General features: G+C 33.7%; 1 protein-coding gene across 1 annotated transcript in view; it reads left to right on the top strand.

The window, feature by feature from the left end:
* Positions 1-13,043, top strand: part of LOC123675620 (MAM domain-containing glycosylphosphatidylinositol anchor protein 2-like) — a 158,888-nt gene extending 145,845 nt beyond the window's left edge. Inside the window, exons 5-8 of the mRNA XM_045611053.1 lie at positions 757-907; positions 1,959-2,056; positions 8,241-8,540; positions 12,707-13,043. Of these exons, the coding sequence (XP_045467009.1) occupies positions 757-907; positions 1,959-2,056; positions 8,241-8,540; positions 12,707-13,027 (870 nt within the window). The 3' untranslated portion in view covers positions 13,028-13,043. The remainder of the gene's footprint in view (positions 1-756; positions 908-1,958; positions 2,057-8,240; positions 8,541-12,706) is intronic.
* Positions 13,044-14,405: the final 1,362 nt, after the last annotated feature.

The following is a 14,405-nucleotide window of genomic DNA, read 5'->3' as shown; positions in this document are numbered from 1 at the left end:
CTAAGATTATAGCCAAAAAATAAAGTTGAAGAAATTTTTCCTTCAGGATGTAACACTTCAAACGTCTATAATTTATAAGTATTTCAATAAAATGCTGAAAATTACCACATGAAATACATACATTAAATTTATGACACACTAAAGATTTCTTTACTGGGAGAGATTTTAGATCCGGTTGCATTCTTTTTAGACAATTCTTGACTAGACGAATCGAAATATTTTTCGGCAATAATGCAGACCCCATAACTTTTCTAAAGCGTTGTAGTAACCCATAAAATTTTACAACCTTATTCATAAAATGAATAGTGCATTGAGGAACATCTTTAGGATCATTTTAACGATATGGAGCTTTTTATGAATGGTCAAAATAAGAAGGGTGGAAGTTTCCACAGCAAAATTCGAATATCAAGAGGGCTCCGAATGCAATAAGAAATATCATTATAAAGTGTACAAGGGTGAAAATTGAACTTTCAATTTAATCTAGCATCAACAACATAAACTATTCTTCTACATTTTTTATTTAAATTAATATGCAGGCTTTAATTTGTGGCCTGAAACTTTTCAATGCTTCAATATTTGAAATATCATCTATTCTATTGTATATACACGCGTTTTATAAGAAAATCTTGACTTCTATAATATTGTAAAAAGGGAAAAGAGAATAAAACTGAGAAGAAAATTATGGTTTATCACAGGACCAGTCGCAATTATTCGAATCAATACTCTAAAATGTCTAATATATTATTCAATCTGCAGGATGGACTATTGCCGTCAGGCTTACAAGTTCAGTCAGGTTATCTACTATCCCTCGGAGATGTACAACGACAAGATGCTGGGATGTATCAGTGTACTGCCTCCAATGGTATCGGACAACCTGTTTCAGGAGAGATAAGACTTCATGTATTGTGTGAGTAGATATTATCTGATAGGGGTTTGACGTTTTGTCAGGACTAATGAAACTGTTTTAGTGTAATTATCATTCCAAACGACATGATAGAGGTCATCGATGACCACTATAATGTCTTCTGATTTAATATAGGGATAGAGAAAATTATAGATACTCGAATTTCACGAAACTTTTCACAGGAAATGTAATAATTTCATTTTTGATCGATTGATCAGAGATTAGTGAAACTTGCAATCATGGAAGATATCTCGAAGGTTGTCAACAGATGAATACTTTGCGAAAAGCATGAGCCACCCCTAAAATTCTGCTGCCCCCCTATTAAAATTAACAAAAAAAGGCTAAAATAATTACAAAATTAGCACAACTATAATTTCGCTTTACTTTGGCCAACCCAAAAAAAATCCGGCCCCCTCTTGGCCACCCCTGTTTTTGAATGCTGGCGTCAACACTGCCTCAAATTCAATGCTGTCGGTCTGTAAACTTACTTTAATAGGTATCTATAGTAATTCATAGGTATGACAACTTGTTGTCTTCTAACAAATACTTGCTACCATCAAAAGGGGTTTATAATTTGTTCACAATTAAGTATAGATATGTAAACAACAGCATATTGAAATGGAGGGATACTATTTTTTTTGCATTTTCAAGAATTTAAAAGTTCAAAATCATGACGTAACTGCAAGATGCCTGCCATTGATTGATCGATAATGAAGGTTAATTTAAAAAGGTTTTAAATTTGTGGAAACTGTGTTAGCCAAATCAACCACTAGATTTTAAACTATGGCTAAACTGAGCGTATGTGATCTCAGTTATATTGGCTTGAGCTTTTTCAATGAAAGTTGATTTCAGATGATAGATTTCAAATTGTATTGCGAAATTATTTTCTCATTTGAATGAATTGAGATATTTTGAAAAATCTGGCAAAATAATAGCATGAATAAAAAATAATGTAATATATATGACCTCCTCTTCATCAGGTCTAATTATAGGTTATAGGTACTGTCAACGCATTAATTTAAAACTCAATATGAAGAGCATTTTCCTGTTTCAGATCCACCAGAAGTGAGTGTTTTGCGTTCTTGGGTTAACTCTGGTGAAGGAATGGAAGCAAAGCTGGACTGTGTGGTGCATTCCGATCCACCATCTGAGGTACGTCTCCTATTCATATTAGATTGATTAGATATGTATACAGAGTGGCCAAGTTATTTCTGGCCAAATTTCACAAGATGGTTTTACATGCAATTTACAACAAAACAAAAAATTTCTTATAGGGTATGGTCCTATTATCTTTGCTTTCAACGTTATTCAAGATTCTTATATTTTGATTTCATAAGTTTTTCACTAAAAATATATTTTGATTTCATCATTTTTTCACTAAAAACATAGAATAGCTTGAAAACATCTTAGGTTAATCAAAATTCAATGTACACCATTGGAAGGAGCGGAGATTCTCCTCAGACTATCGGTCAGTGCAAAATGGTTGATTGAGCATAATTTGAACATTTACGCTAAATTTCGTTTGTTTTTTTGGGTCGAATCAAGATTTTCTTCCATGAAAGTTTCATTTCGAACTCTTACAGTAAATGTGTTATTTTCTCTAATAAATCAGCAAAAACAAATAAGGGTACTCATTTAAAAATTTTATGCCATCAAATTGACGCCATAAATAAAATTTTAATGCCATAAGGTGGTTAATTGGAAACTAAAATTGACCAGTCCGAGCGTTTTGCTTGAAAACATTTAATAAAAGTGATAAGAATTTTGTACCTTACTTTACCCACACAATGTTAACAAGATTGCACGCAAAACTGATTTTTTTTTTCCTTTGAAGCAATATCAAATATTGTTCATTAAAAATTTTTAAATTTTTGAGCTTATGAAAGATTTCATAGTGGTCTAAAAAAGTCCTAATTGGTGTAAAACTATGCTTCCTCGACTTTTGCTTCTAAAAAGTTAGTTAAGTCCCAGTCCGAATAGTATACTAACAAATTAAATCAGAATAATAATTTGCTCATGAGCAATACCGAAAGAGCTGAAATTGTTATGGAAGCACATATTACTGGATCCAAATGTCCATACCAACTTTCATCAAATTTGGATTGGTATAACGTTAGATATGGAAATCCTGGAAATTCCATTTTTGCGTATGTTCAATGAGTATCTGGTAAAGCTGTTACTAGGATGCCGAAACATACACGCCGACAGATAGATACGAAAAAAAAATTATGAAATGCATTTTGCAAGAGAAATGTTTTTTCATCCCAAGAATGATCACACTACTTCCTCTATCTTCGGTAGAGTCGGAAGCAAAACTAACCTACATCATCTGGGGCTTTCCCCATTAGATTTGTTAAAAAAATCGTTTGGTAAATTGCGATGACCCGTGAGGATTCTGAAGGTTTCAATTCAATGGACTAGTTTAGTGATGTTGATAATACTATATTTGACACGATAGAATTAAAATGTAGAGCAAAACTGATAAATCAGTGAAAAAATTTTGAAAATCCATCAATAAATGACTGAGAAAAAGATTATTTAAATTTACGTATTTTAGCGCGGAATGTCTTTGGTCTGTGACGTCACGGCTCTTGCCTGTGATCGCTACACCATAAATTACGTTTAAATACTTAGCCGCGCCAAGGCTCTCGCGCCGTTTGTAGTTGTACAGTGTAGTTTTAACTCGAGTTTTGTTTTTATGTCACCATAATGGAAGAAGGCTTCGTGAAAGGACAAAGTGACAATTTGCCTAAAATAGATATATTCGCAGTGATGGAGTTTTTTTTTTCAAATCCATCTTATGTCAGTGCAGAAATAAAAGGAGTTAAACTTTTCAAGTAAGTATCTACTTTTGAGTTTGCTTCATCATGGTTCAACTTATAACGATAATTTATTTAAAAAACGTTTCATAAACAGTTTGTAGTTGAGTACTGGTTGTTGAAGTCTATCAATGGCAAAACATATTTATGTGAGGAGTCAAAAGTAAAAAGAGAAAAGAGAAAAAAGTAGTTTATATGTATGTATATAGTAAGTTATTTCAGCCACCGTGTAACGAACAAAACACGACGCGAACGGCACAAGTGATTGTACACCAATGAATTCGTAAGCACTCTGCGAATACCAGTCGTCTAGTGTGTGACGTCACGACACTTACACGTACTATGAAATATTATTCTTCCAAGCGCAACTTCAAAGTCCCATAACTTTTTCATTTCTAGAGATATTTCAATGATTCTTCCACATATTTGTTTCATTTTACTGAAATTCTTAGAATTAATCCTTAAAAAAAATGAAAACTAGTCCATTGATGAACCAAAATCAAAAGCTAAATAATTGAACTGTTTGGTTTGAAATATTTTCAATGATAAACAGATCTCCTTTCCCAGAAACGAGATACCGAACTAGAGATGAATCAATTTGTCAACAGAATCATCACAATTGATGAGAAAAGAAATTTCCCCGAGAAATTCCCAATCCGAATCCAATTAAAAAGTTCTCAGTCGAGGTGTTACCCTTCGGAAAAATTCATAGGAAATCTCATTTACTCCTTCTGAATAATCGTGATCTCCCTCATGACGGAGCTGCTCGAGGTCACACTCTTCAAGATCATATTTATCACTTATCCGAGACACTCATTAATTTCCAGTGAAGATGGAGTTCTAACATAATTATAAGTTAAATTAGATCCGAAGGGATTCAAATACTAATTATTATGAATCTCTGCTCTAGCAGAGAGTTCCGCTAAAATCGTTAAACATATCGAGCTGTTTGCGACGTTATATTACTCGTTGACATTCAATTTGAAGCTTTGCCAAATTTGGGGCCGAAATGAAATACCGAACAAATGGAGCAATCGACAAATTGAACAGGAAATGATTGAAATTTATCATCTTAATAGGCAGGCTAAATTTTTCGTATTTTCTGTTTCGAACTTTTTTATGGGCTACGATCATTTTTCAGCGAGTCTTTCTCGAGCCCTCTCTCTAAGAATTTAGGTGGTTCGTCCCGAGATAGCTGGTGGACTCTTCAGTTAGACAATCTAGCGATCTCTGACTAAGACACCCTTTCACACCATCGTGGAGAGGTGACTCTGCTGCAACGCGGCGCGGCGGTTCCCTTAAACTCGCCGGGACCGAGTGTGACGCTATGCCACACTGGGGTAATAACCCCCCTCAAGAAATCCAAAATATAAAATTGCAGAATTCTCGAAAAGACGAAGAACGAAAATTTTTCCATAAAATGAACCAACCATCATTTAACTTTCCTTTGAAATCCTCACAGCAATAAAAAAATAGACCCTTTTACGGTTTATGAGTTTCTTATCGCTTTCAAGATGAGTACTTTCATTGCTTTTTGGATTTTTGCATTCGTCATGGGTATACACTTACCCGTTGTTTTCGGTTTTTTGTATCATTCTCATCACAAAATTTCAATACTGTAGTTATCGAAAAATTGAAATGAGTAATTCGCATAAAAAATTGTCTAGGCTGTGGTGTACAATGTATTGTGTTTCATTCAAATTACAATTTATTTATGAAGATATCGGTTTTGAATTGACTGTATCTACACGGTGAAAATGACAGATTTCTCGGAACTTTTAAGAATTTAGTCCTATAACATGAGACCGAAAACGCTTTGTTTTTGAGATACAGGTGTTAAAGTTCAATTTTTTTTCTCATGAACCATTTCTTCACAAGATATTCAACTAGAATTGACATCGATATTCCAATTTAAAGTTTTTATCATGTGATATGCTAATTTTGAATGCAAATCTACAGGGTTTTATTTTTTCTGGAAGAGTGCCACTTCTTTCCTTCAGAACTATTTTTTGGTGAATGTCTGGTAGTTTAGGAAAAAGTAAAATGATACTCTTGTCCAGTACTACACTTTTTGGTTTCTTGTAGTTTTAGCGTATGTGCTATCGATTTCGGAAAAAAATTCAAACAGCTCTAGAGAGCTGAGGATTACTAGAGTAATCCTCAGAAAATTCCAAATTATCATTAAGATCCACCTAGTAAGCTGTGATGAATAAATTAATTATAGAAGGTTTGGTACTTATACCCACTCTGTAGCGAAGATTAATAAAGATTCGATTAACTCACTAAAAAAGTACAACAAGAAACACCCTATATCTTGAAAACAAAGCGTTTGCGGGCTAATGTTCATGGGAATTTTTATTCTTAACGAATTTCTAAATACATTCACTAATTACCTACTGACTTCCATACTTCAACATTCCAGACAAACCTAATTCAGATTTTCCAATAGGTATAACCGCCAATTATAGAATCTCGAAAATTGTTCCACAACGATAGCAATTCCTGGGAACTATATAAAGGGTATAACGCTTAAAGCAAGTCGTGAAATTTCTCATTTGGTTCGTGCGAGATAATAAACGTGAAACTTATAGGTGCCTTTTAGTTCAGGAGGGTGAATTCTACTAAACAATTAAGCAAGTAGTTCTGTTTTATCATGGAAATGTTCTAAGGAAATAGTAAACAGAGAATCGAGTCAACTTTGTCTTATACTTATACTACCTATCAAGTTTTTCTCTCTCTCTGTTCAATTTCGTACTGCAATATGAATTCTGTCTGAAATGATTTGTCTTTTGTTCATCTCTACTAGGTGGTTCAACGAAAATTTAACTGCTCGATTTTCCGACTTCAAAATGAAAATGTGGGAACTTCAACTCGGATCTGTCAAATCTGATTCGAGGGGGTACAATTTTTCCGCTTTTTTATTACGCGTAACTTCAACCTCCTGACGGGGGTGAGCACAACCCCTTGGTTTTGAATATGGGTAGGGGGATAACTAATTTTGAAGATCGTATCGAGTACTATCTGACCCCAAATTTTGCTTCAAAATATCCATCGATAATGAGATTACAGCGAAAATAGTGAACTAAATTTGACATTTCATAAATTGTTAATCGTTCGTTGGGATTGTTGAGAATTATTTTTAGGTATAGGGTTTGCTTAAGTAACCCCCTCTTTTTATACTTATATTTATATTTCTTATTTGAAAATCTTGAGTTTCGATGAATTTGAATTGTCCAAGTTCGTGATATTCTGATGTCCATTTTTGGTCTAAATTGCAAACAGTTTATAATATTTGCTGAATCGAAAATGAAAAAAAAGTTTTTCGAAAAAAAATGTTTCTGCAAAAATATTCGAAGGCTATTTTTTTCATAAGAATCCCTTTAACTTATGAATTGTTGAGTGTTTACCGAAGGTATGGCATATTGCTGAAATCGTCATCAAAAAAGCTATCTAATGATGCAATAATATATAGGGTGTGCCATTTGGAAAAAGGAAGTAGTAGTCTGTTTCCGGTATAACCGAAAGTTTTATAATTCTGAGAATATTTTAGAAAGAAAGATCATTGTTCCGAATCTCAATATACAAAATTTCAGCACAAAGGTATGATTGGTTTTCCATGAACGTCTAATAGGACATCGCTGTGAATCACCCTGTATACAGAGTGAGTCAAAATAAGTACTGAGCTCTCTGGAGATGATAGTACATTGAAAAATAAATATTGTTCAATGAATAAACTTATGGCCCCCTGATATTGGGGGAGTCATGATTTTTTTTGGCACAACTTCTTTCATTGTATTCATTCTGGAAAAATATTGAAGCATTTGATGGCGAAGAAAATTACATGAAAAAGGTATTCTTATCCAAATATAAAAATGGAACCGTTTTCGAGAAATTCGAGTTTTTGTAGTCACATAATGTCAGTAGATTCATTCATCGATAACCATACAAGTGGTCCCAAAATCATAACTCACCCTATAAAAACACCCTTCATAATGATATCAGATATGTAAAAGTGTAATATAAAAATTTCAATTTGGTGGCATTCAACGTTCAGAAGTTATTCGGAGAATTTTTTTTTATTTGATCAACTTTGGAAGGATATATCTCCCTTAATATGCATTTTAGGTCATAATTTTATCCATAAACTATATTATTTTTCAATGTACTATCACCCAAAGAAAGCTCGGTACATATTTTTGGCTCACCCTATAGAATAACAATATCTCACTGGGTGCAAAATTTCATAGCGTCGTCAGAACTATAGAAAATTCAAGCAGATTATGAAAACATATGCAAAGAACTGATGTGAAATCTAAACCTTTTAAGCTCCCGTTCATTCATGCGACAGTTATGCTACATACAGTTCTGTGGTCTTCAAGGGCGCAGTTGGCGCATGAAGTTCCTGACTTCCTGAGTACTTTCTTGAATAATGTAACCCTTAATGCATAAATACCTTATCATAAAATTGTTGATGTAAAAAAAAGGAGTTCTATAATTCATATTGTGTCTTCTTCTAGGTAACATGGTACCAGGACTCCTTCCTTTTACAACCCACAGACAGAAGACTGATGACACACAATGGACAAACCCACACATTAACGATACGCAATATCCAAATGTCAGATTTCGGAAACTACAGCTGCAATGTGTTCAACTCAATTGGTAGAGATAAAAGGTTCATCGAGTTGTCAGGGAAACCGGGTCCTGCAAGGATCACTAGTCCTTCCTATTCAAATCCTAACGAATATCTGCTCACCTGGACAGTGCAATCAGTTTTTCCCATCGTTGATGTACGCATATTATACAGGAGAGCCATGGTGAGTATCCGCAATGTGTTCATGAACGAAGTCAACTTAGATTTCTACCGATAGAACGAAATAAATTTTCCACCTCGGGGTACGGATGCTCCTGTAGATAATTTTTACATTAAGGCTCTTACATGTTTCAATTTAGGGCCAAGGACAATTTTTTAGCGGCGCGAATATTCCCGAAAACAGGAATTGTCCTTTATCAAAAGGAACTAAACGAAAACGAAATATAAATTACACACCGAGGTTTATTACAACGTTTCCTCCATCTGAATTTTTTCGAAATATTTCAATGTATACAAAGTGACATAAGAAGTATTACGTCCAAGAGGAATTTTTTTTTTTCAACTTGTTTTTTGACGATGTAGTAGGCACCTATTTCATACCATTCTGATCACGGAAATATTGAGTATTTCAATATTCGAGCTCGAATATTTCATATAAAAAACCAAAATTTTGACTCCGTCGCGTCGGTTTGATGGTTACAGATATATTGAGTAATTTTCCTTCAATATTCTTCTTCGATTATTTTAAAGTTTCGGTTAAATTATTATATCCACATAAAATTTTCCATGAATCTTGCAACAGTTATTCTTTATACAGGGTGGCCAAGAGATTGACGTCAAAAATAAAAAAAAACAGGTTCCTCGTGTCATGAGCTATTCGAATCACCCCCTCGTATGTTATGCGATTTTTCACGAGTTATATTTTTTTTTATGAACTTTGAGAATTTTCGACTTGACCATCTAAAAAAGATATAAAAAAAGCACAACACTTTTCTGTGAAATTTTTCTTGTCTTGTACTTTCTTTATATCTTTTTTAAGATGGTCAAGTCGAAAATTGTCGAAGTTCATAAAAAATTCATAACTCGAAAACCGTGTAAAATCGCATTACTTTCATGGGAGTGAATCGAATAGCCCATGAAACGAGGGACCTGTTTTTTCTTTTTGACGTCAATCTCTTGGCCAGCCTGTATGGTGTATCAATTTGAAAAGGTAAATTCCTCAATATCTCGTCCCACATGCAACATTATAAAAAACACAAAAAGAGGTAAACTTTGGTTTGTAGGGTGACATTTTATATCTACAATTGACTCCAATCAATTTGTACCACCCTGTGAGCCTGATGACAGCAACCCTTGAAATTTTAAATCGGAAGGTGGATTTATTGACACCTTGTTTTAAAAGAGATTCGATTACCTTTAATTTGACCTTTTTTAAGGACTAAAAAGAATAAAATAGTTACAGATCATTTCCGAGAGAAATGGATTGGTAGGAGAGGATTTATTAAATGACTACCACGCTCCCCAGACTCGACACCTTCAGATTTTTTCTCTGGTGACTTTCAAAATCCTTCAAAACAATGTGTCACTCAAATCCTCTTCATATTCAAGATTTTAGGGGTTTCTATCATAGCGCAATAAAACCGAAGAAAAACAAAGCAAGCTATTTGAAAAAATGGTCATATTGACATTTTTTCAAAGTCATTTTTAAAAAATTGCAGTGCCTTTTCGGATCACCTGTAGAGTGATCCGTATATGCAGAAGATAGGATCTTGTGTTTATATCATTATAACCATGACATTTTCCGAAAAAAGTGGCTTAAGTCAAAAAGTACCACAGATAAATGATGACAAGTGGGGTATTTTGAAATCAGAATTTCATGAAGATTATGGGAAAATATTGAAATGGAACATTTCCATTTAAAAATACTGGGTGATGGTATCGTATTTCACCACTTTCGGACTAGCCTGTAGAGTCAAAAATAATTTAAGCTTATGGGCTGAGTACTGTCGGTTCCGTAAAAATTTGAATCATTATATAATGAAAACTTCAAGCTTCGTATAAAATTTCCTTTTGATCATGTGCAGTAGGCGTATGAATGAAGTAGCTCTCAACATTCTCCGACTCTCCAAACTTTTATCAATGAAACATCCTATTCAATAAATTCAATTTGATCTTAATTAATTCCATCAAGCTGAAATAAATCATATCAGGTACACCTATACCACATTTCATATGAATGGTAAATCATTCAGTTGAATATTTCCTCTGAGGATTACACACCGCCCTAAATCATTCATATAAGCTCTCTAAGGGAAGAGTGAGGCTGAAAGTTTGTTAGCACGTGCCATAATTTTCAAGCTGAACTTTCAGCCATCATAAAGTTAGGTCATCAGATCCAAATGAATTTTCAGAGTAGGTACGTCCACTACATAAAATTTAATATTATGGTGAAAATCATATTTTCTCCTAGTCAGCTCCATTCCATGAATTCGATACCTACATATAATGAGTTTCAAACAATATCACCATGAATTAAAAAACCTTTCAATGCAATTAGACTTTGACGTACCTATTTTCGATTTCCGCACATATCGCTAAAAGACTGGCTGTTGGGTCAGTGGCGAAATGTTCTTTTTTCGAACGAAACCAGAATTGTTTTAGTTAGTAATAGTCGACGACACAGAGTTTGGAGAGGGTCAGGCAAGACTACCTTTGGCCAGAGAATTCGTTTCATACCAAGAAGAATCTATAACAGACATAATACATGGTCGCAGCTCATTCCCATTCTAGACACTATGACAGGGGATAGGTATGTTCGAAACATTATTGAACCCATTATTCATCTTCTCCGACATGAAATTGGAACCAATTTCATTTTTATGGATGACTATGCTAGGCCTCATCGCACGAGAGGAGTACAAAATGCACTAGAGATTGCGAATATTCAAAGATTATCGTGGCCAGCAAATTCGCCAGACATGAACCCCATCGAGCACATGTGGGATTTTGTGAAACAAGCAATCTGAAACAGAATTAATTTTTCTAACACCCTCCAGAAACTTACACTCGCGGCCCAAGAAGAATGAAACAACATCCCCAATGGATACCATTTACTCCCTTATTGCTTCCATGGACAGGCGCGTTAACTCTTTCACTATGGAACATGGGAGGACACACCGAATATTAATACATTTTGATTTCGCTCTAAAGTGGTTTTCTTCAGTTTCTGGTAATCACTGCACAATGCACAATTTTCCGTTTGTAATTTTTTCTTGTTCACTTAAGATTCGGCGATTGCATTATTCACATAAACTAATTAAATGTACTTTGTGATACAGTTTTTGACTTTTATTAATAGAGTCTGATTTGGACAAACATAAAGGGGATCCAAGAATTTTGGCAATTTGTCTAGAACAAACACATTTCATATTGTAAATTGTGAATCTTTCAGGAGGTTCATATTATGTTTTTTTTTAGTTCCAATTAAACACTTTTGTAATTGTTCAAGGTTAATGACCCCAACAGAAGCATACATTAAATAAAAAGAAATTGTGCGAGGAATAAGAAATTTGGAAATGAAAAATTGAATACGAACACTTACTTGGCGTTAGTAGCTTTTGGACGTTTGTTCATTCATGCGACCGAGGTGTCCACAGGACTATATACATACAGTATATTGGCAATGATATGTATTGATATTGTAGATACACGAGGAACATAGATGAATTCTGATAAGTTAAATCTATAATATTGAAGTGACGAAATTCGTACATCTCGCCAACTATATAACTGCTAATTTAAGCACTGTTCAACGTAAAACTGTGCGGTTTACTTTACCGTAAATAAAAATCACAATCAACAACCAATACGGTATCATCTGCAGAGTAAAACGCACGGCGACTAACCAATAAGATGAAATCTTTAGTAGTTGCCACGGAAACGAATTATTAACAGCCCGCATAGCCGATAACCTCTTTTGACGTTTCGTAATTGTGTAGCGATTTGCCACCAGTTTTTGGATTTGCCTAAGTTTTTAAGGAAATGATTGCGGTCGCAGAAAAATTATAGTACACAACTCGAGTTGTAAGACAATTACGCACTCCTAGAACTTTTTCTAGTAGTGCGTAATATGATTCTTACAACTGTTGTTATGTAATATACTAAAAAATTCTACATCCGAAATATCGACTTAGTTTTGTGATCATGGAAATTTTGGGTAATTTTATTTCGATATTTTTCTTTTTCTCTGTTTCTGGTATGCGATCAACATGAAAATTTTGCATGGAGCTTGATATTGTTGTTTCACATCTAAATGTATCATTTCATTCCGATCAACCGACTACCAATTGATAGTTTTCCCTTCATTAATTTTTTTTTAATTTCTTACAGGTCAATAACACGTACCAGTATCCTGAACAGTGGCATGACCTTCTTGTTAAACCTTCACAGCGTTACAACTCAGCTACTGGAGAACGCTATCAATCTTTCAAGCTTAGTGGTCTTGTTCCAGACTCAGTTTACGAATGCCTAGTCCAAACTAAAAACCAGCATGGTTTTGGAGAACTTTCAGATCTCCATCAATGGTTGTCATCCCAGAAAGGTCGACTTTTAATATATAACAGTGCAGAATGGAATAGAAGAAAAAGCGATTTATTGAAATTCATTATGTTCCTGAGCTGTTTTTATAATTTTTGGATACATTTTCAATAAAGGATTGATTTAAATAGTTACAATCTTTCTCTACTGTTTTATATTGTAATATATTTTTTCTTGAATAAACGAAAAGAGAAATACTGTTTTTCAATAAAAGAGAATAGTGAGAATACATATAATGAAGAAGTAAGAAAAAACCACAACTGCATATAGCAATACAAATACAGGTGTGTCCACAATTGACCCAACGCTTTATTACGTTCAGGTAAGCGTTGAAATTTTTGAATTGTTTTTTCTAAATATAGTATCAATAGAGCTATATTCTCAAATTGTTTAGAAATACACAACAATGTGCAATTGACCAAACATATGTTTTTCTTCTGAATGAACCGCTCTTGCCTACATACATCATATGAACATAAGTACCTACTTCCAGATACTCGGTACAGTTTCCCCAAGCATTTTGATGAAACCAGTAAAACATATAATAAAATTTGAATAATAAATATTTTATTTATAACTTATTTATTTATTTTATTTATTATTTTTTTTTAATTATTCTCAAATGTTGTATTTATTCATATTCATAGAATATTTTTGCTATTTTTTTTGTAGTATCGCTTTTACCTATTTGAGCATTTCCTCTTCGTTCATTTAGACTTTAAGAGTCCTCAATTATCAGGCATTACCGCTCAATTTGAAATTTCAACATAATATATTTATGGTGACATCTGGATCTGATGATTTCAGCAACACTCATAGGCGTAACGAGGAGGATGGTTTTCGATAACATAACCTCGCCCATAGAAATAAGAAAAATATGAAGAAACGAAAGATTCTGCTTTTTCAAAGTGGGGGTTACCTCACTTTGACTACGAGTCAAATTTAGTTACGCCACTGGTAACACTAGTTAGTACTAAACATATACATACTTTCTCGCCAAGACAAGGGCAACTCTGGATCACATGAAATTTTTCATGAAGCTTGAAATTCTTATTTTACAATTATTATATGTACAAATGTGATAATTTCAATAAAATCTGCGAAATTTCGAACTGCCTTATATTTACTCCTAATCAGATTATGCACATTAACAAAATGTTTGTAAAAATCAAACATAAATATAAAAACCATTTCAACAGCAGCAAGATTCCAAAGTCGAGAAAGTTTTAAAAAATGAACATATTTTTGAGTTACCCACTTACCCGATATTTAGTATTTTGCAAGTTGACAACTGAGTTTTAAATGTTACTGTTGGTTTTGTACTGTTTGAATATCATGACAATGACAATGGGAGAGAACATGGTAACACCCGACAATATATCTGCCATGACTAGATCTACAGACAACTCGTACATGTAGTAGTCATTTTTGGTTAGTTTTCGCTCAAATTATTGTCCACTATGTAGGTACGCTTAAAACAAACAGCATGCCA

Source organism: Harmonia axyridis, chromosome 3 (genome assembly GCF_914767665.1).
Source record: "Harmonia axyridis chromosome 3, icHarAxyr1.1, whole genome shotgun sequence".
Taxonomy (NCBI): Eukaryota; Metazoa; Arthropoda; class Insecta; order Coleoptera; family Coccinellidae; genus Harmonia; species Harmonia axyridis.
The sequence above is the reverse complement of the archived record's forward strand: the minus strand, read 5'-3'. Positions and strand labels throughout refer to the sequence as shown.